This window comes from Centroberyx gerrardi, chromosome 12 (assembly GCF_048128805.1).
Source record: "Centroberyx gerrardi isolate f3 chromosome 12, fCenGer3.hap1.cur.20231027, whole genome shotgun sequence".
NCBI classification, from domain to species: domain Eukaryota; kingdom Metazoa; phylum Chordata; class Actinopteri; order Beryciformes; family Berycidae; genus Centroberyx; species Centroberyx gerrardi.
Genome location: NC_136008.1, coordinates 5,262,064 through 5,284,851, shown reverse-complemented (window position 1 = coordinate 5,284,851; position 22,788 = coordinate 5,262,064). Strand labels below are relative to the sequence as shown.

General features: G+C 41.0%; 2 protein-coding genes across 2 annotated transcripts; one reads left to right on the top strand and one right to left on the bottom strand.

Moving 5' to 3' along the window:
- Window positions 1-3,758: 3,758 nt before the first annotated feature.
- On the top strand, window positions 3,759-7,766 carry lrrc72 (leucine rich repeat containing 72). The gene is made up of 9 exons (XM_078287065.1): window positions 3,759-3,773; window positions 3,898-3,971; window positions 4,092-4,161; window positions 4,259-4,340; window positions 5,191-5,304; window positions 6,060-6,122; window positions 6,790-6,936; window positions 7,105-7,135; window positions 7,631-7,766. The coding sequence occupies exons 1-9, from the start codon at window positions 3,759-3,761 to the stop codon at window positions 7,764-7,766; spliced, it is 732 nt and encodes a 243-aa protein (XP_078143191.1).
- A 706-nt stretch (window positions 7,767-8,472) lies between these two features.
- ankmy2a (ankyrin repeat and MYND domain containing 2a) lies at window positions 8,473-17,050 on the bottom strand. Its single transcript, XM_071922753.2, has 10 exons — window positions 16,859-17,050; window positions 16,134-16,198; window positions 14,700-14,838; window positions 14,478-14,576; window positions 13,439-13,599; window positions 12,076-12,290; window positions 11,336-11,471; window positions 10,925-11,053; window positions 10,391-10,520; window positions 8,473-9,736 (listed from the first exon to the last, which is right to left on the bottom strand). The coding sequence occupies exons 1-10, from the start codon at window positions 16,923-16,925 to the stop codon at window positions 9,597-9,599; spliced, it is 1,281 nt and encodes a 426-aa protein (XP_071778854.2). The 5' UTR covers window positions 16,926-17,050; the 3' UTR covers window positions 8,473-9,596.
- Window positions 17,051-22,788: the final 5,738 nt, after the last annotated feature.

Below are 22,788 nucleotides of genomic sequence, written 5' to 3'. Positions count from 1 at the left end.
GATGGCTGTACTGGGCAGCTACCAGGGTGTGAATGTGTTATGTGTTAGTGTGAAGCAAGGCAGAGAGGCTGAAAAAGAGGCTGCATGGTCAGTCCACTGTCCCTGGATGAATAAAACAACTCCTGGTCAGGGGTTAATCTGAGTTTGTTTCAGTGAAGCCATCGTTATCTCCGTTCCTTGGTTACCGCTCCTGCAGCACCTTGGAAAATTCTTGTCAAAGGATCGATAAACAGCATTTCTAATTGCTTCTGATGGCAATGGATGATGATTTCGTTATTTTGACTTGGAATGTCATCATTTCCAACCTCATCGCAATCGTCTACTGTCAGATGAAATTTCAGACGCATACCTCTCTGATCACAACAGAGCAGAGCAAACCTTGTCAGGCTAAATTTGCAGTAGTTAAACCTGCACTAGACAAGATTTTTATATAAAATACACTTACTTAGGCTACTTACTTACTCAACAAATGCAACAGAGAAGACCATCCCACCTGTAGACTTAGACCTGTAGATTTTCTCTCTATTTGCCCAAATGACATTCTGGTGTCGGGTATGGACCCTTCTCCACCCACAGGAAGTGACGAATCAAAACTTCGAAAACAAAAATCCAAACTGTCTCCTGAACAGCAGCAGAGAAAGCTGGACTCACCAACGTTAGATCTTTTCCTCTCTCGTCTCTTCGGTTTCTTTTGGTATAAAGCATCACAGACCGGCCGGTTGGTGAACATGAGCTGTGATGTGATGTGTGCAGTTTACTGACGTCACATTACAGGATTTCTGGGTATCTGAAGTTCACAAACAGTTTCCTCTCACTGCCATTTGGACCCGCCAACATGCAAAGTTGCCTGGTGCAGCTTTAAACTGAGAGAATCTTCTTGTGATCACAAAACATTGCTCACCTTACATGCACATAGTTTTAAAGTGTTACCATGATACCACACTCACATACAGACGGTTGAAGTTGAACACTGAGTCTGAATGCAGCGTTATTATTTCAATAATTCTTAATAATTCTTTCTGTAACATGGTTTTGTGTATGTGGAAAATGTGGAATATTATCTAAGGGCCTTCCAACATTGAACAATATTGTTAATAGTAGGCTAATTGTGCTTTTATCCCATTCAAACTACTGAAAATATTGCACAGTATATTCGCAAGTAGCAAATAATTCTGGCTGTTTGTTTTAACTTTCTTGGGGTACCAGATGGGTGGAGTTTACCACATTAGGAGAATTCAGATACTGTCAGGTGAGTTACCAATCACAGAATATTATACTAAATTTCAGATTCTTTCCTACAATAGTCTGAACTTTCTGGCACCCAATGTGTTTTCCTATGTGGCAAATTCCTACCTCTTTGTCACTAAAGAGCGATAAAACAAATCATAAAAACTATTTTGCAAACACTCTTTGACCCAGGTTTTCGTCCACAGCTGCTCATTTCTCACTGACATGTGTTCAGCAGTGATGCAGCATTAATCTTACATGTGTACACAGCTGACGGCTTATGATACCAAGTCATGTTTCACCTTCAGGACGTCTCTGGTTATTCTCCCATTTCATATTCCCCACGTTCTGACTTGCCTTTCCCAGCCACTCGCTTAATTCAAGAATGAAAGCTGATCCAGTCTGTGTATAATTTGCTGTCTGTCTCTGTCATCCTCCCTCTCTTCTGCCTCTCAATCCCTGTCAGTTACCCGTCTGATCATCTGAGTGCCTAGACTAACTGGAGTCTTTGTGTGTCCTCCGCACAAAACAAGGAGAGATATAATTACTTTTGTGGGGAACATTCAATCCAGGCTTGTCTTACTGATTTGAAAAGAGGCGTCGTGCACAGACACTAATTGTTGCTCGTGTGAATGACATCTGATACGCGGATCGCTTGCCTGCTCGGTCCCATTATCACACCAACACTTCTCAGACTGCGGTCCCCGTCCGGGACGAAGAGTGCAGGCCCAAGGCAACGCAACGATGTGTCTTTCTTTTTCCCCAAATGAAAAGCTGAATCGTTCTGAATCTCCTCACACAGTCAAATCGTTCACACCTATAGTTGCCGTTATTGTCTCCTCTGTCTTTTGTGCGGTGGTTTTTGCTCAAAGAGGGACGGCAGAGGCTCTTTCACCTCACTTCCGAGGGAGAAGAAAAGACAACACGGCCAGTGCTTCTCACAAGTCTATTTACACACCGACGCCTCTCTGAGCTTCTTATGGAGCTGGGTTAAATGAATGGTGCAAAGTGAATATGATAGGCCCCACTTTTGTGTTTCCCACTCTGTAAAGAAACAGGATGCGGAGCTGACTCCCCTTGCTGTGTCCAGACTGAGCGGCGGTGAAACTCGGGAGCAGGTTGGTTGGATGAACCCCTATGGGAAGTGAAAGGTGCCTGGGTTAACAGCGTATTGACAAGCAGCATGGCAGGAGTGTGTGCATGATCAGGAAGCGCCCACATGCAGTAATGAGAGGTGGGGCAGAGGAAGGGTGGGGGGGGGGGGCAAAGGAATGCATAACACCTGGAACAAAGCCAAGAAAGAAAGAAAGAATGAAAGAAAGAAAGAAAGAAAGAAAGGTCACAGTGGCACAGAGTTTGGAAAGGATCCCAAAGGAAAACTCAGTGTTAATGCAGACAATGGATGTAGGCTGAGTTTGGTGCTATATTGCCATACATGATACTTGCACTATATAGGCTATTAGAATATATACATACTAAAACATGTTGTATTGTAAGAAAAAAACAGTACATTTAAGGTGCTGTAAGATGCTTTGTATAGCCTAACAATATCCACCAAACACCAAATGCATATCAGTTTCTGGTTAGCCTATCACTAATGCAAATATGTAATATATATTTACAATGTTCTATCTATCTATCTATCTATCTATCTATCTATCTATCTATCTATCTATCTATCTATCTCTATTTCACAACCAAACTGCTCCTGCTCCTAGATAGATAGATAGATAGATAGATAGATAGATAGATAGATAGATAGATAGATAGATAGATGAAAATATACATATTGCATGGGTTTATTTACATTGTTCATAGGCTAGGTGGTGTTTGGTGGCCACTGTTATCTAAAGCACTTTACTTTATCATAGGTGCAGACATTTTTATCATGGGAGATCCCAGTGAGAAGCAAATATTTAATCTGGCAGTGTGAGTGCCATGATCAACCCACTGATCTACTGAGAGCCACAGAGGCTTCACCTCTGCTAAAATATCTCAAGGAAATGAAAATCAGTGGCTTATACACACTATGAACTGGGTATATTCAAAGAGTTCATGTCACTGAGCAGCAGCTGACCATTTCTTAGCACAGTGATTGATTTCATTGATTTGTTCTCCTCTCTCTGTGTTGATCAGTGAAATCAGCTGCTGTAGTGTTTGGTTGACTGTTGGGCCTCCGCAGCACATGGTAGTCTTTACAGAAGGAATAAACTTGACTAACTGGACCATGTTTGCTTGTCAATTCTAGTAAAATGTTGCCCTCTGGTGGATATTTACCATCTCTGCAGATTACAGATGCCGATGCAATTTAATTTCTGATCTAAAAAAAAGTTACAATGGGAAAGTAATTAATCTAAACCATGCAAAAAAAAAAAAAAAGCTAGTAAAGCTGTAAATAAGCAATGAGCTTTTTGTCACAGATTTTAGAAACACAAGAACAAGGAACTCCTTCTTGTTTGTTATGATCCAAAGTAAAAGTGGAGTTTCCTGGCAACAGGTGAGTCTGTCTGCAAACCCAAAGGTGGCAGACAATGGAGGTGTGGGAGGTAGCCACAGTTTTCTCTCACACACTGACAAAATGATAAGACTTCAGACAGGAGAGCTACATAATTTAAATGATTTGGGGATTATTGATTGTTTTTTCTTCTGTTATCCTAAATATTATTACAGGACATCGAGGATACTCTCCACGAGCACGGGATAAAGAGGGACATTGATGTTTTCCAGCTTAACCTCGCCAGAAAGTAAGGCAAACCTTTATTTGGTGCTTAAAACAAGTGGATCTGGGATAGAGTGGGCAAAGTGGAATTCATGTTGCTAAAAATAATTTTGCAATACAGAGTGTAATATTTTATCTTTGCTAGAGGACTCACCGGTGTTCCTGACCTGTCAAGATTTCACTTTCTGAGGCAGCTGTGGCTGAATAACAACCAGGTAGGCTACTGTAAAGCATTATTTATTTCAACAACATGGTTTTTCCAAAGTTCAGACTGAGTGGAAGACAAATATTATTTTATTCTGTCTCTCTCAGATCAGGGAGCTCAGCTGTCGTTCCCTCAACTGCTGCTTGACCGAACTTTACCTTCACGATAATCACATCAAGTCTATTTCAGGTGAATCTTTATGATTTCTCCACTGAATGTAAAACGAATGTGGGAATTTAGGGCAAATTAATTTATGTTTGGGGGCAGCAGAAGGCTAAAGGTTAGAGAAGTGGGCTTGTGACTGGCAGGTTGCTGGTTTGAATCCCTGGACGGACGGACTGGGAAAACAGTAGAACAGTAGAACAGTGGTTCTCAACGTGGGGTCTGGGGACCACCAGGGGTCCTTGAGGGGATTCCAGGGAGTCCCCAGCAAATTGATGAATTGTTAAACTTCACCAATATTTAATTTACAAGAAGTTAACACAATTAGAGCATGTAGAAGAATGGCTATTTTATTTTGATCATAGTTTCACTGTTATCTCTCTACCTAAAATACAGATAGTCATGGGATTCTGGACAAAATCACATCTAACAATACAAATATTCTCAGATTTGGGTCCGGGAGACAAAATGTCATCAAATGGGGGTCCGTGGCCCTGATGTGGACTAAATTAGGGGTCCTTGATATGAAAAAGGTTGAGAATCTCTGCAGTAGAAGACGTGTGTGTTGTGCAGCTGAATGAATGTAAGGCAAGGCATTATAAATAAATCTTAAAGACTCCATGAAACGGCATCTTTACCTCCTTGATTTGATGTATTTCCTGTTCCTGGATGTGGGATCATACAAAAGTCTAAACCAATGGAATATCAGTCAGGGAGAGAAAGACAGTTTTATTTGTGATGGTTTTATTGGTTGGAATTTATATTTATGCCTCCTGGTGCAGCATGAGGTCACCATTAAAGATACTCTGTTTTCCAGGAAGGAAAAGTAATGGGAGTTTATTTCAGGGGTACTTTAAAAAACTGATCTCCCTCACAGGTTCCCTAAGTCACCTGACCTGCCTTCAGCTCCTCTGCCTCCACAACAACCAGATCAGAGGGCTGGAGGAGACGATGCAGGAGCTGAGGAAGATGCAGCAGCTCCACACCGTCAGTGAGTGTCCAGGCTTCAGACTTCAGACTGCAGTTTACACTCACACCAGAAACACTGTTATCCTCCGCTGTGTTTTCTACCTATTGCATCGTTGCTCTGCCCTTAATAAAGAGCGCCATCCTGGGTGTTGCTGGCCTGGAAAGTCTGGAAATTATGCATGGAAAAAGAATTGGGTATTTTACAGGTCTTGAAAAGTTTGGAAATCGCACAAAAAGTTTGGAAAATTATGGAAAAATATTGTTATAATGTTCTGATGTACATGCAGCAACACATTATCTGTTGTTTAGACCCTCGTCATCTCAGATATTCTGATATTTGTCTAACCTTCATCATCCATGCAGTTAGTAGGGACAAGATAATTATCTATGTAAATTGTATTAAAGACCAAAATATTCAAATCAAATCAAGCAAATAAGGTCTGGAAAAAGTATGACATTTTTAAATTGAAACTGTGTAGGAACCCTGATTTTGCTTCTATCCTTCAATATCGATATATTCTGTAAAATGTTTCATACCTCATACCAACATCAGTTATCAGTATTCAGCTTGTTATCAATTTGGACAGCAGAATTGTGTATTACGATATCATCTATCATCACGATACGATTCCACTGAAAGACGATAAACGATAATATTGAATTATCGCCCAGCTCTGCCACCACTATTCACATTATCATAAGGTAGATTGAGAAATGTGACTGTAGTCTTTTTGATTTTTGAATTTGCAGCTTTTTTCCTGAATCCCCTGTGCCAAGACCCTGGGTATCGCCACCTTGTGATCCACTGCCTGCCATCAGTCCAGGTGTTAGACAGAAGAGGTATGAATTATCACACTGAGATTCAATGGGAAATATTCAACTTATCAGAACCACTAGTTCGACACATTAGCAAATCTTATAATACTGTTTACAGGTAAGACTTGTCACATTGGCAATACATTTACATTGTCACATATACAGTAAAATGATGAGTGGATTGTATTTTCTTACATTTCCCCTTAGTATTTTTACAGGTGTGCATGGATTGTATTTTCTTGTAAACCCCACTGACATTTTACTGAAGTATGATCACAAGTTCCATGGCATATCATTTGTTAAAGGGGCATTAAATAATCCATGACCTTTATCGGCCTCTATTGGTGAAGAGTAGGAATTACAGCAACATTGATAGAATTTACCTCCACCTATCCAAGTCTCTGGCACAGCCCCCCACCCATTGCATTTAAATGGGAGTGCATTGGGAGTGCATTGAAATGCCAATTGCAGAGGAGTTTTAAAAGCCTGAAATTTCAACTAATCTTTGAGTCATTGGTATTGATCAACAACCCTATCAACCACCCGAAGATAAATAATGGTCATTTTGTGCTATATAGGAGCATAAAAATCGTATTGCCTCTTTAAGGTTTCTATTGCCATTTTACAATAGAATAAAACTTTCTCCATCAACGTTTTCCTCTAGTGTGATCCCTGTCTGTTGTGTTGGCAGAGGTGAAGCCGGAGGAGAGGAGCAGGTCCTTCCAGATGCACAGAACGGAGCGGCATCGCGTCCTGCAGTCCGTGGCCTTCGGCAGACGGAGCGAGCCTCCCACCAGGACGGAGGGCGACACGGCCGCCGGGAGCCGGGTGCTCACAAGTCAGTGAAGTCTGTGTATTCTGACAATAATCCATAGAGAAGATTTCATCACTAGCTCTGGGCCGACTGCTTGAAATGTCTTACCTGCTGTGTGGATAATTAAGTATGTGATAATAAATCAGTATACAGTGAAGTAATAATAAAGTTATCACTGATATTGTCTTGCAGCTCACTGTCCTCTAAGAAGACACATCACCGAGTAAGTTACAGGAAATGACCTGAGATAAATCTAATTATGGTAGGAAACTAGCTTTTTTTCTACACAGGCCACCAGGCTTTACTGAATCTCCAAATTTCACCAGTCACATTCACTATTTTACCAGCCAACTAAGTTGAAAGAATAGAGTAGGATCTCTAAATGATGGTTGGTTGGCAGCTGAAAGTGTCTGGTTGACAAACTTCCCAGTCATAAACAAAATTCACCGACATTTGCTAGTGTTAGTTCCCCACCCTGGATCTATACTACCTAATCAGGCTTAATCAATCGAAATATCCCTTCATACAGAATTGAGACTGTACAATGGGTAGTTTCAACTCGGGTTTATGTGTTTAGACGGTCAACAGCCCATTTTTTGTGCCAATATCCAATCTCTATATCTTTAAATTTGGCCACTTTTATGCCAAAAAAAAAGTAAATCCTGCATACTTGTGTGGAATCTGATCAAATTATCACATGAGTGTTTTGTGTATCCAGGACAACGGCCTTCCCAAGGTCCATCATGCAGTTCTCCATGCTGGACTGGAAGGCCGTCCCTACCAGGAGACAGAAACAGCTGGGGGACCTGGAGCCTCCGCCTGCTCCCAGGATCCTCACTGTCACCCTCAGATGACTCAGCTTGTCTTGATGCTGATGCAGCTCAGTTGCCACGCCCCCCCCCCCCCCCCCCCCCTCCTTCATTTAAAATGCTGTTGTGAAATAAGAGCATGTGTGTTTTTTTTAAAGTCAGTATAGCTACATTTTAAATCACATCCATTACAGAGTACAGATTTTGTAGGATCTCAGTGAATTCACAGTGAATGATCAGTTAGCAGAGAAGAGTAATCTGCCTTCAATTTGTTTGTGCACTTTATTTTGTAATTTCTAATTTTTCCAGTCAAGAGAATCCAGTTTGAACTCTGTCCTCTGGTCCTTTTAGAATCACATGGAAAAGATCACAGTTGACAATGTTCTCTTTTCTAAAAAGTAACTCTAACTTTTACTGAGGACATTTTAAATGAGCCACTTTTTCACTTTTAGTTCAGTAGATTTTTACACCGGTACTTTTACTTCTACTTAAGTAAAACTTCAGCAAGGTGACAGTACTTCTACTTGAGTAGGATGTTTTAGTACTCTTTCCACCCCTGGCAGTAGGTGAGACTGATGTGATGAGGGAAGAGAAATGGGAGGTGGAGGGACATGAAGACAAGCAAGTGAGGTAGAGAGGTGCGTAGTTTAGTTTATACCCAGAGAAAAAGCTGTGTGGAAAAGGGAAAAGTAGACTAGTAGAACATGAGAATGTATTCCAAATAAGCAACAAGATCAACGGATACTTTGTTGATGAGGTTGGTCTTTATTTCATGTTTTGAGATCATTAAGTTGTTTGCCATCCTGGAACCCATCAGCGTTCAACAGGAACAGAACTTCATTTGAACGGCTGGTCATTTCACCTCGACTTCTCTGTCCATTCGGGCTGCACAATACATTTAATATCAAAATCCCAATATTGACTAGTACATTTTCCACAACACAAGAGGATACACAATCCTTTTTTTATGGGAAAGGTATTAGACAGTTTCCTATACAAGGTATTCTTGTGCTGTGTAGAATCCTTGATCAACACATTACGTTGCATTCTGGAGAAAATCTTTAATTTTATTCAAATGGGAAATCCTGAGCATTAACATCTTGTTCCACCCAACCCATATCTTTTTTTTTTTAACTTGTTTTAAGGTGGTGAAAATAAATTAGACATAGCTGTGTTCATGTATTGTCATTCATATTGCAACCACACTATTTTAACATTATATTTAGACATGATTATTCGTTAATATTGTGCAGCCCTACTATCCATTCACACTCCATGATGAGATTGTCAATATAAAAAAAGTCCCAATAATTCTGTGGCAAACGAAGCCTTAAATATATTTTACTGCACATCTGAAAACAACAGCTCGTTTGCCGATTGGCTACACAGTTTTTTTATTTTACGCACAGAATGCTACAAGTTTCTTAAGGCAGAATCATCGTTTCATCAAGGATGTGAACCGCCTCCTCTTCACGTTTTCACACTTTCCCTGAAACGCCTCCCAGTCACCTCTACCACAAACATATCAGCCTACGCACTTTTCACATTCACATATGAAACAACACAATCGGAAAAATTAAAATATAAAAAAAGAAAAAGACAAAATCGGACAAAACACACGTTGACCGCTATAAGCCCAGACCCTTCCTTGTGTGCATTAGTGGCAGTCTTAGGTGATTGACAGGTAAGGATTCTCCCTGTCCTGCTGGTCCGGTCCGGTCCGGTCCAGAAGCTCAGGTGTTCTTCTCTCTTCACGCTGCAGCTCAGTGCGGCTCTCAGTCTTACGGCCAGTTTGCTCTGTTTGTAGTCTGGGGTTGGAGATAGCTGGGTATAGGCATCATGACTCTTTTGACGTCTTCCTCACACGGCCCTTCCTCACTTGTCAGCAGCCGGGATGGGGGCGGGGCTTGTGGTTTCTGCCGGGGCCGGGGGGTCCGAGGGGGGGGCGTCACTGTTGGGCTCCACTGACAGGTTCTGCATGGAGTCTGTGGCCCCCTGCACTGCTTTACTCTCCTCTGAAAAACAAAACACACACGCAAAATGTGTGACTATGCATCCTCATCCTACTATAGCACACCTGACTGTCATGGAAGGAGGATCCCAAGGTTTCTTCCAGGTTTTTTCCCCTAATGAGATTTTCACGGGACTTTTTCCTTGTTCGTATTGAGGGTCCAAGGCTAGGAAGTGTTTCTCATTTCTCATTTCATAATGTGAGCTTTGTGAAACCCTTTTGAGACTGTAACTGTGATGAAGGGAGATACAAATAAACTTGGCTGACTGACAAATTACTGAAAGTCCATTCATTTCCCACAGAGCTGAGCGACCTGGGAAAAATGTGGATGGTCAACAAGCTTATTGGCCGAGAAAAGCCTTTCGCACGGCCCACAACTGGTCAATTGGGTTGACAGATTGATTATAGGTCAACACAGGCATTCCAGGTATTTGTGGGGTACCGTTATCTTGCTAGTGATGCTACCAGCCTCTCTTTATGCCAATTAACATTACGAGGTGATCACTTATCATTTAGCATTACTTGGATGGGGATCTGTGAGTGTGGGATGAGTGAGTCCCCTGTTGCAGTAAGTTTCTTTTTGTTTTGTTTTGTGCTTAGTTCCACCGTTCTGATTACCGTATTCACTCCGGTGGTGACAAGAAGATATTTGCAGTACCTTTGCTGTGCTGCTTCCTCAGCATGGCTGATTCCTCCTCTTGCTTCTCTCTCTGCTCTTGAAGGTTCTTGCAAACTTTCTTGTGAGTAAACCAGTGCATCTTCTGGCAGGCTTGGTTACAGTAGATCACCTGGGGACAAAATTCACGTTTCATTTATTTGCTCGCACAAATGACAAAAAAGTGTAAAAGAAAGGAGAGAAGAAACACCAACAGTTGAAGGAGGTGAGACAAAGAATCAAGGCGACTAAGAAAAATAGCACACTGAAAGCCATCTGCTGCAAATATAATCTATAGACATTTATTTTTCTTCTGTGCTCAATTTTTAGCTATGTCTTGTATGTGAAATTCGGTTTGCGTTTGGTTTAAAAAGAGAACACAGAACAAATGGCCACATCATACACCTTACAAACAAACATGAATAAAGTGCCAGCTGATAAAAACACATTAATGTAGAATACACTTTTTTTACAGGCACAAGAGACTACTATCATTACATGCGCAAATGATATATTACTGTAGTGTGGGAGACGTACCATTTTACAGATGGAGCATCTCTTCTCAGCTCCCTTCTCTCCACAGGTAGTGCAGAACTCTGAGTCCATGAAGCCGACCTGACCTGTGATGGCCTGGGTCAGGACCGAGATGGCTGTGGGGTCGTTTCCCTAAAATGACAAGAGGGCAGGAAGAGGATATGTGAAACAAGGCATTTATAACTTCCTAGATCACTGTGTGTGAGTGCAAGGGATACAGCAACCGTGTCCTGACAACAACACTCAACAATATTCCTATGACCCTTGAGTGATCGTGTATGATACAAATCTCAAGTGAAATCCTTAATTATTCAAATCTACAGGGATGTGATAAGGAGCAGGAAAAAAAGCCGGATGATGATGATATGAATCATAGTTCAATATAATCTTTTTCAAGGAGGAGTCCAGACTCACTATCTCGACGGGGGCGATGCTGCGGACCAGCTGCTGCAGCAGAGTGGCGTCGCAGTAGGGGAACTTGCGGATGCACTCTCTCACAAACTTCTCCTGGTAAACCGGGAAGCCGTCGCTCTCCCGGCCCTTCAGCAAACTGCAGGAGAGGGAACAGGGAGGCAAAGGGTTCAGGATTCTCTCATGCTCTTATTGTTACACCTAGTGTTTCTCAATATATAAGACCACATTTCCCACAAACCCGTTGCTTCCTGTGACAAAGAAGATGTTGCTGCTTGTCCCACTTCCCCCTCCCTGGCATTGTTGCAGTTGTTTTGAAGAGCAAGAAGAAGGATAAGAGCCAGTAGTAGCCCTTGATAAAGGCAAATGCACATTTTGACAAGATAAGCAAACGTGAATGCCCTCTTTCTGTTTTGTGCCGTAAAGCAATCCAGCAGATTTCTCTACAAATCCGACCAGGTGGCTCACAGTGTAAAATGCAGTGTAAAGGCTGACAGTCTTCTCAGCAACGGTCTCGTTTGTTTATGGTAATTATATGTATTAATGCGGTAATGATTTATTGATGTTAAAATGCTACACATAGCACCTTTAACATCAAGTTAATACATAAACACTAACAGCATAGATGTTTAATTCAAGGACTTTATCCTATTTTTGTCAGATATTAAAGATTACATTTATAAAGTATAGATAACAATACTCTTCACCATCATACACACACACACACACACACACACACACACCTCTTGATGAGGCCATCCAGCTTGTCCTCGCGGTCCTTGAGGAAGGAGGCACACTTCCCCAGCACGCAGCTGATGTAGTGCATCTTCATGGCCAGCACCTCGTTCATGTCCTGCTGCTTCACGCACTTCTCACAGATGAGCTCCATCACCCGCCGGCACTTCTCCAGAGCCTCCGCCTCCGCCAGCAGGGGGTTCTCCTTCACCAGCAGCACCATCTGGGACAGGCAAGGCACTTACTTAAATCACCAAGTACAATTAAAGTGGGAATCTGGGACTTTTTTTCCAAGTAATAAAGTAGTTTTATCCATCTGGACCATGGAGTCAGGTTACACAATACCAACTGGCAGTACTACCAAAGTTGGAGATGTAGACCGCTATTGAGTAGGACCAAAGTCTGCTAACTATCCAGCTAAAGTTACCCAGCAAAGGTTAGCAGGTAGCAGAGTGCTGCTAGCTAGTTAGCATACTAGCCGACCCAAAGAGTTTACACTGAAAATATTTTTTGGCCAACCTGACTGATATGCTAGCGGCACACACTGTAGGCTGCTGTTACTGTCAAGTCGCAATATTTACGCCATCATAAGTTATTGCCTGATTTCATTATACAAGTTATAATTATTGAAAGTCAAATTAGCTGGTCTGGGGAAACCATTTTTACTGGGGTGGGAACTGTTTACTGGTGAGCTGACAGCACGAGCGACACTGGCTGCTTCACCTTCTTTGATAATATAAATGATAATATAATACTTCTGTGGTTTTTGGTTGTAGTCCGAACATCATTTCTAATACTTTTCGCTGCCAGAGGGGGGAGACAATGCGGGGAAATTGGGGAAATCCCAGATTTCAGCTTTAATAGGTCTCCTGACAGCGATGCAGAGACACACCGACAACTTTTAGAGGTACAAACTGTGCATGGTGCTGTTTTGCACCATGCATGTCAGACTTCTCAGACCAGTGATTCTCAACCATGTGCCATCAAGACCCAAGAGCATGCAGATTTTCAATCCAACCAATCACTACAGCAGCTGATTAGTTTACTGATTACTTCCCCCTCTCTGGCTGAAGGCGTGACAATCAAAGAAATCAGCTGATAGACGATGAATATCCCTGTATAAATATTCACCAGAGGGAGGAAGTGGAAGGAGGAGACGCAGGAGGACACATGAGGAGACAGACTGGTGAGAGAAAGGGATGAGGAAAGCAGAAGAAGGGGTGGATGAAGGTATAGAGAGGTGAGAGGCAGATGAGGAGAGATGAGGGGGGCAGCAGGTTGGAGACCTTAGAGAACGATTTATTCAAAGGCCTCTGACCACATATATTCTCAAAAACAATGACACAGTCCAGCAGGACGGCGGCGGCCTACCTTGACGGGGTTGAGGTTGGTGCTCATGATGACCTTGTGGAGCGGTCCGGCCAGTTTGGTGGGCAGCTTGGGCTCCTTCTCCAAGCCCTGGGGCTTGGTGTAGTAGTCCAGTCTGGCCCGGGAGAAGAAGTTGTTGATCACCGTGACACAGTCATGTTGTCCTGAGGAGGGAAAAGAGGAGACAGTTAATTGTGCAACATAGATATAATGTATGTTGAGGATAAATTGTACAAAGTTAATTTCCAACTGGACAGTTAAGCGTTTTAATCTATCATATTTTATGCCATGCCATACTATGCTATACAATGTCATGCCCATGCCACCTTATGCTATGCTTATTCTATAAAGTATTGGATCAGGAACAGGTTTACATCTAGACCATTGATGGTATCTCAAGGATGAGGTTGCTCAGGTAAGCCTTTTTTTCTAACCACCTAAAGGACATTTTAACAATCACAAACTTTAACATTTATATTTAGGTAGAGAGCTGAGAATAAAGCTTCAATTCCTAAAACACCATAACTACAAATATCCCATTTTTCAAATATTCAACACAGCCAATTTTGTATCTGTTCCTTGTATTAGGTTTATTAATAAGTTCCAATGCTGTTTTTTTTTTTTACTTCATGCTACTAAACAAATACCAAATAAAATCCACCCTACTACTATCCAAAACTAAAGCAAGTAAAAATCCTGCCTCTACATGCTAGGTCAGACCAGACGATTTTAACACAGATTCTAAGCCCAACTAACGATGTCACTTCAAAATACATTTGTAATGTAAGTGTAAACTGTTGCCTCTCTACCATGGAGAAAGAAACAACATAACACCTATTTTGTAATTGTACTGACAGAGAACCAGACAAATGGCAAAACGTTTTTTTGAATGACAAAGTGTTAGTGTGTTTACTCAAGACCAATCATTTAGTTTGAACTGTCCTCGTCAGGCAACATTTGAACATATTTTAGTCTGAACTACACTTAAGTGCACTGGACTATAGTGTGTGTGCACGTGTCACATGCAGACATACATACATACCGACAAAAGCAGCCATCTGAGCGGCCGTCCTCCCGACAGAGTTGACCACGTCCGTCTCTGCCCCCGCATCCAGCATCATCCACGTGATCTCAGTCTTCCCTACAGGCACAGAGGGGAGAGGAGTCACAACACACGGACTGTTCAAAATAACAGAAGGAGGGTTTCTATCGCCTTGCAATTGCCATCAGTTTGAACATTTCACCTCTCGGACAAATATTGTACCTGATAAGCCGGCAAACATCAGCGCTGTGTATCCGTGCTCATGTTCATTGCAGTTCACATCTGCTCCGTGTTGCAGGAGCAGTTTGCACATGTCTGCCTTTCCCTTGTATGCAGCGTGCATTAGAGGAGTCATCCCATACTGTGCAGGAGACAAAGAGGTTGACATAGACCGTGCACTTCACATGGACCACTGCATTTCTATGCAAGCAAAATGCACAAGCTAACAAAATATACTGGCAGCTTTCAAATTAAGTGTGTTACTGAACATATCATGCTTAGTGGGCTACGCAATTAAAAGATCAAACAGTTGTCTAGGGCAGTGGTACTCAACCTGGGGGTCAGGACCCCCCAAGGGGGTCGCAAGATAATTTTGGGGGGGTCGCAAGGTGATTTTCTAAATGTATTATCATGTCTATTTTTTCTGTTTTTCTCTAATTTTTTGCTTTTTCTTGTGAAATACTGAATAGTTTTCAGCCTTTAGGCCTCTTCTGATAATTAATTAAATGACCTGAAAAGGAAAAATCATTCTTTGGTTGAACTGTTCACCACTCTAAATATGCACCCTGTGACGGCAGTCGCGAGTAGGCATCACTTCATTTTAAGGGGTCACGAGCTAAAAAGTTTGAGACCCAATGATCTACGGTACCGAGCCCAAATATGCGCGGCTGTCTCTTTCTTCCTTTGTATGGGAAGAAAATGTCACATCAACTTCCACTGTGAATTCTGCCCATTACTTACCTAATTACCATTACCTTCTTCCACCAAAATACACTGTGGGCAAAGGCAGCAAGCAGTGCGAATCAGCTATAAAAGTCAGCATTTAATTAAAATAAGTGCTGCTTGGTGGATCATACTTATGCTGAATTTACTGGTGGATCCAATTTGTTCGGAAAAGGTCTTAAGTCATGTTCTACCTGGTATGTATGTTTCTGTGTAGGTGACATTTAACTGTCATCGTAGTTTGATGTGATGCTCTCCCTCATACAAAGAGGGAAAGAGAACAGAACATGCTGAAGCTATAAGGTACTAAAAAGAATGACAGCCTCGGTTATACTGACTTAAACTATTGTTTCTATCCCAGCAGAGGCAAAACAAAACACTCCATATGCTTTTCGCACACCTGATTCTGACAGGCGGGCACAATGGACTGACACACACACAATGACTGCACATAAAGCACTTCCTCCACAGCCCTTCAGTGTCTTGACTACCGAGCCCCCGCATGTCCCACCCACATGTTATGGATCAAAGGGAGAAGTATATTGGTAAATCGTAGCATGTTATTCCTGTTACAAAAATTAACATACTGGATTCATGGAATCCACCAAACAAGACTTAAGACTAACTGGAAATGCTAGAATGCATCCTGGATGTGGATTAGACAGGAGAAATGAATGGTTTATGACTCTGTTCTAGTCAATAATGATGTGTTACCTCATCCAAACAGTTGACTCGAACATCCTTACAGCCCAGCAGTCTTGACGCCTCTTGAACATTTCCTAAGAACACAAAACATATTATCGTTGTATTCATATAACAGGCAATGACACCAGTCTCTGCCAGCACTAGTATAAGATGGTCCATGAATTAAACCCACCTCTTCCCCTGGGGATAACAGAGTAGTACACCGATTTTTAAATTTGGAATAAATATATTAAAATCGTTATTATCATTACTCACATTTCAAATTACCATTGACTTGTCCATCACCAGGTTAGATCATTAGCCCACCTTCTGACCACTAACGTCCCACCACACCACTCATCTTTACACTATGAATAAACTGTGCTATCACAGACAAATTCTGTAAACTACTGCTTAGTGAAACGACTTTAACGTTTTAAAAGTCGGTGCAAATACTGACATAACTGACATAAACATAAGTTAAAATTTAATGTGAACTAAGTTAGCTAGGTGAGGTGGGCATGTGTTCCCAAGATAGCAAGTAATCAGAAATGCTCATGCACATATGAATATTTAGCCATGGTTAGCTATTTTACCTCGCTTTGCAGACAAACTAACCTTAAAGTTGATTAGTATAATTTAGCAATAGTCAGCAAAAACGTTAACCAACCCACATTTTAACGTTGCTAACACACTAACAGCTAGCTAGCTGCATGTAGCTTCTCCAGGGATTAGCATTAGCCGAAGAGGCTTACCTGCAGTAATAACCTGAAACAACTCCTTTTCGGTGGAGGACAGGTCTCCCTTCTTTGGAGCAGACATGTTGGTGTTGGGTGGGTGAATGCAGACTGTAACAACACAGACAACAACACGTAGTTCCTGATGAAACGCTGAGTGTTTTTCGTAAATCTGACAGTCTGCTTGAGCATGAAGGCTAGCTCACCTTCGAAGCTGTCAGTCGGACTGAACCACCACGAACAGTTAGGAGGGGCCACTGAGTTATACCCAAAAGACTTCAAAACTAATAATGCTGGTCAGCTCGAATCTATTTCTCCATTTCCAATATCAACAATATAAGATATCATTTACAATAAATATGTGATACATTATAATGAAATAAATTATTTAAAATACTCGCGATTGCAAAATCAGAACGGATCTCCACCCCCTGTTCTTTCAGTAATATAATCAGTTCCACGGAAGTCTAGAAAGTTCATGTGCGATGTGCGATACGATGGCACATGATCAGACATCAGACCGCCGGCCGCACTGCTGCAGTAAATTAACTGTACGTTAAAGTGGATTACATGCATTATAGGATCGTGAAGTGATGTTTACGTTTTGAAGGATAGATGTCCGGCCAAATCGATTTGAATATTACTATGATATAAAACTGAAATGTGTATGTGCCTCATTAAGTAGTCAAGTTTTCAATAATACGCGAATAAATGGCTGGGCTAGTGCATTATACTTGATGGGATAATTGCCAGAACAAGAGGAATGGAGAGGAAAGCTAAACAAACAAAAAATAAGTAGTTATTTGCACAAATATGCATCCTGAGCTACAGAGCCAAAAGACTCAACATTAAAATGCTATCACTTTATGTTAAATCCTGTTTAGCCTACTGTTGTGCTTGGGATAATCATAATCAAATAGAAAAGATGAAATAGTAAATTGAAAATGAAAAGTTAAATCTTCAAAAATTCAAATTGTAAGCCTAAATTTAATAAATTTAGGACGGCATTTAGCTTTCCAAGAAAGTATGCCAATAACTGATACCCTTGTTTTAGATTAAACATCATCACATAAAGGAAATGATTACAACTACATCTGAATGACAGAATGTAGGCTACTTTGTGTTGTTGTTATTTTGTTGTTCTTTCTACAACTTTTTGGCTAATATTTCCCAAGAATGCCAATAACTGTGGACCTGTCTGTGTGTAGCCTAGTACACCGCTTCCTATTCCTACATGAGACAAAAAGTGAACAATGACAGTAAATCATGAGATAAAGTAAGCAGGACCTTTATGTAATTCTTGATTATCTTTAATTATTTGTTAAGTTAAACTGCATTATGATATTTACTGTATTGGTGTATATGTATGTCTTGCAGCCATACCAATGATCTCTGTTATTTCTCATCAGTTTTTAGGAAGCTTTGGCTGCATAATTCTGCTTTGTGAAATACCTCACAGGAGAAAGGCTGTGCAACCTGTTTTGATGAATTACATGCCAGATATTCTCTGTGAGATAAGGCCATGTAATGCACCTATAAAGTTTGTTATCTTGTTTTGTGGAACTGCAGAATATTCTTGAAAATATCCCTGCAAATAACATAATTGTTTATCTGTCTATCTGTTTATCTGTCTACTCTATACACAATTAGTTAATACTTTCCAAGGCAAAAATGTTATTTATTGTGTTAGTCATATTATTGAAGAATGGTACAAGAATAGTGTGATTACAGTTACATTATACAAATTTAGTATAATATAACACAACACACAAAAAACTGTAGTTTTACTACAATATGCAACAGTAATATTACAAAATTAGGCTACTATAGCAATAATACACTATAAATATTGTACTAAGATACATAACATACTAGTATACAATAGTTTATTCTTACTATAGAAAACATCTCTACATTATACACCATACTACATATATATTACATATACTGTATATACTGGGTTTTTTTTTCATACACTACATTGTCTAGAGTTTATCAAGAATGGTGCGATAAACAGAAAACATTCAGTGGGCAAATTGCCTAGTTGATGAGAGGTCAGAGAAGAACTGCAGAACTCTTTCAAGCTAACAGACAGGCCACAAATATGCAAATAACAGCTCAGTACAACAGTGTGCAGAAGGGCATCTCAGCAGCAGAGAACCCATAGAGAACCATGCCGGGTTCCACTCCTGTCAGCTAAGAACAAGAAGCTGAAGCCACAGTGGGCTGGTGATAACCAAAACTGTGCCAGTATAGAGTAGAAAAACATGTTCTGGTCTGATGAATGCAGCACATCTAAACCTTGTTGCTGATCAGATGCATCCCTTCATGGCCACAGTCTGCCCTTTTTCATTTGGAGCGGCAGGTTAATGCAGCATGTCGTGAATCATGTATTGTCTCATGATGGTTCTAGAAACATGGCAGTAACTTTAGTTTAGTCCAAGAGAGTATCTTTGGGATGAGATACTGAAGAATCTGCAGGAACTGGGTGATGCTATCGAGTCAGCATAGACCAAAATCCCTGTGGAAAGTTTCCAGCACCTTGTTGAATCCAATAACTCGAAGAGCTAATGATGTTCTGGAGGCAAAAGTTGGCCTAGCTAGGTGTGCGGAATAAAATGGCCACTGCAAACGTTGCTTCCTACCAGCCAGGTGTACCTAATAAAGTGGCCGCTGAATGTATGCGTAAATTATCTCCATTACAGATAGACTTTAAATGAGATAAAATAGGGTTACACCAAAATATAAAATACATAAATGAATTCTATTTTAGTAAGTAAAGCCATGAAACTGAATCCTCTATGTATCTATGAATATGTAACAGCTGCTGTATATGTAAACAAAAGGGAGAGGAGAGGACAGAGGCCTCATATAGCTGAGAGTTGGTGGTCTTTGATTTCATTCTTATTTTGTGACAGTCCTATCACAATAAATTTAAGATTCCATTTATAGATTCATACAAGAACCCATAAAGTCAGAGTTCCCGCTTTGTCATAACTGCTTTCTTTCTTCTTCTCTCTTCGGCCCTTTTGGGAACGCTCTCTTCTTTGATGAAAACCTTTCCATCAGGCTGCTCTTTCCATTTCAGCTGAAAAGACTCAGTTGTATTCTTCTTACTCAGCTCCAGCTTTATCTGAGCAACAGAGAGGAAGATTAACAAATGAGAAACAAAACTTAGTTCTAGGATGATGTTATTGTTTGGCTCTGAGACTTTGAATAAAGAGCCCCATGAAGTGAAAATTGACTTTTGTGAGTCGGTACATAACTTCAGCATATGGAGATGATACAAAAAGTGAATCACAAAAATTATGCTCACTAAGATTGGCAGTTAAAACAACACAAGATCCGTTTTTTCCTTCACTCTTCCTGCAAACATTCATTCACTAAAATTGTCAAATTTTGATTGACAATTCTCAGCAAGTTCTGGCAGTTTGTCTTTACCACAGATTGGTAAAGACAAAAAATACTCATAACACCTTTAGTGAGTTGCACTATGTGGTGATCTGTGAAATCTGTCTACAGTCATACAGTATGATTTTTACTGATAATTGTAAATCGGCCCAAAAAAGGTGGGACTTTGGCAAAACAAATTCTGCCAATGTATAACTTTTTTCGCCTATTTACAATTATAGGTAAACATATTATTTTTTTCGTTCCATCGGCATAAGTTTCCTCCGGCCGTATTCTGGTGTTACACTTCTGGTGTTACACTTGTTCAAACTGAAAAAGAAAGTGATTCACTTAACCACAATTCAGCAACATGACTAGTTTCTTTATATATTGTCAGAATCTGCTTTGTTTGTGTTCATTTATGTGCTAGAAGTGTGATTTTTACCTCCATACAATGGCAGTGAATGGAGAGAGAGAAAAAACACAATTCTCCAGTCTCCTCTAACGGAGCAACAGATAACAGAGAATCACTGATTTGGGGGTTTTATCATGGAGGAAGAGACACAACCCAAAGTTCTACCAAAGTTCAACATCACTCTAGGACTCACTTGCTTCAAGATGTCGTCTTTCACCGCAGGTTCATTCAGGTCCAGCAGTGAGTCCTGGGAGCTCATCCTCACTTTAAACACTTTAAACGCCCTCTGTGCCGGACCTGAGATAAGGAGACACACACACACACACACACACATGCACAACATTTTATAAGATCAGTTTTAATGCTGTTCAAATACTGTCTCCTCCCTGGGTGAAGGAATAGTTAGATGTAAACTGAGCTGTTGCTTTGAATTCTCCCCTAACATTGACTGATTATTTCCTAAATTCAATGACACCACCACACTGCAAGACACCAAAACACTGCAAGAATAAATAAATGTGGAATTACCCTTTGATTTAAGACTAGAGTACCTTTCTACCTTTCATAAGTAGTATCACAAGTCATTTGGATTGACAATATTGTCATTGAAATCAAGAAGATTTAATCAAAACAGAGCAGAAAACACTCACATCTAGAACTTTGCTCACAGTTGCAGAGGAACGGATGTTTTTGTTTACACTGCCGGTTGCCCCATCTACCTAATTCCCTCGTTAACGCAGCAACACATTTTGCACTGCGGAAAGTAGAAATGGCTTGGGTTGCTCTCCAGTATCTGAACGAGGAGTAAGTCTTGTCTGACCATTCCCACGGGTCTTTGAACAGGCCAATCCACAACAACCGAGTCCCGGCCACTTCCTGGATCACCTGGTTCTCCGTCTCGTTCCTCACACTAGCCAGGTCCGTGTGGTGCGTCCTGCAGTAGGCCTGAGCTTCTTTCCACTTCATCTGTTGTTCAATAAAAACATATTGTTCCCGACCGTGTTTCTTCCCTGAAAACAGAAAACACCAATTTGATTGAATGTATGTTTATCATTATCTTAAATCCATTTTGATCTAAAGGCTTCTGCTTAAATGCTTGAAATGTGTTTCTTAGACAAATATAAATAGTGAAGTTGATGCCTATGTATGAATTTCTTTCCAAAGCCTTTTGCCTTTCCATCAAGGCAAAGGGCGGCTCCTTTAAAGAATCTAAAATATAAGAGAGTTTTTTTTAACACTTTTTTGGTCACTGCATTATTCCTTTTGTGCTATTTCATAGTTCTGATGTCTTTACTAATATTCTAAAAATGTGCAAAATAGTAAAAATAAAGAAAAATGTGTTGTGTCCAAACGTTTGACAGTAGTGTACACTTGCAACAACACTTGTACATATGCAAATGAATGACTCTCACCATCAAAGCAAATTGGAAATCGCCGATAGCCACAGCCGGTTGGATACCATTTCCCTTCACTGAAAGTAACACAGTTGGCATCCTTCAGAGAGCCCCAACGCCTAAAATCTCTCTCTCCCTCCCCGTAGAAATCTTTGTCGGCCAGAGACCAGTGCCAGCTCGCAGCGTCTCCTTTCCGAAGCCCGATCCACACGGCGTCGACGTAGTGGTATCTGTGGTCGGCCATTTTAAGCAGTGCCTCCACATCTCCCATGTCGTCTATGGTGGCCAGGTCGACACATTTCTCCCTGCAGTAGCGCTGTGCCTCATACCAGGTTTTCGGGGTTTCGACGAACTGGTACTGGTGCAGGGAGACACATGAGGACAGAGAGCACAGTCCTGTGGGAGAAGAGAATGATACGTTTTCTACAGAATAAACCCACCACATAGCCTACAGTATATTGTACACTCACACATGGACACATCCACGTGACACGGGAGGCATAATAGTAATAATCTGCCACTTTTCTGTGTGTTTCACAAACAATAGTTAAAAGCTGCACTAGGCAAGATGTTTTAGGTAAAAATCCACCTGTCCTATCAGCCTGAATCACAAAGTGGGGCTGCAGCAGGGAAGAGTGGCCCACCATCCTCACTGAGACACAACAGATTCGATTTGTTCGACGCGTTACGGGACTTCTGTTCAAAGTTTTCATACAGTTACCTCTTGCTGCCATTTGGGGCCGCCAACG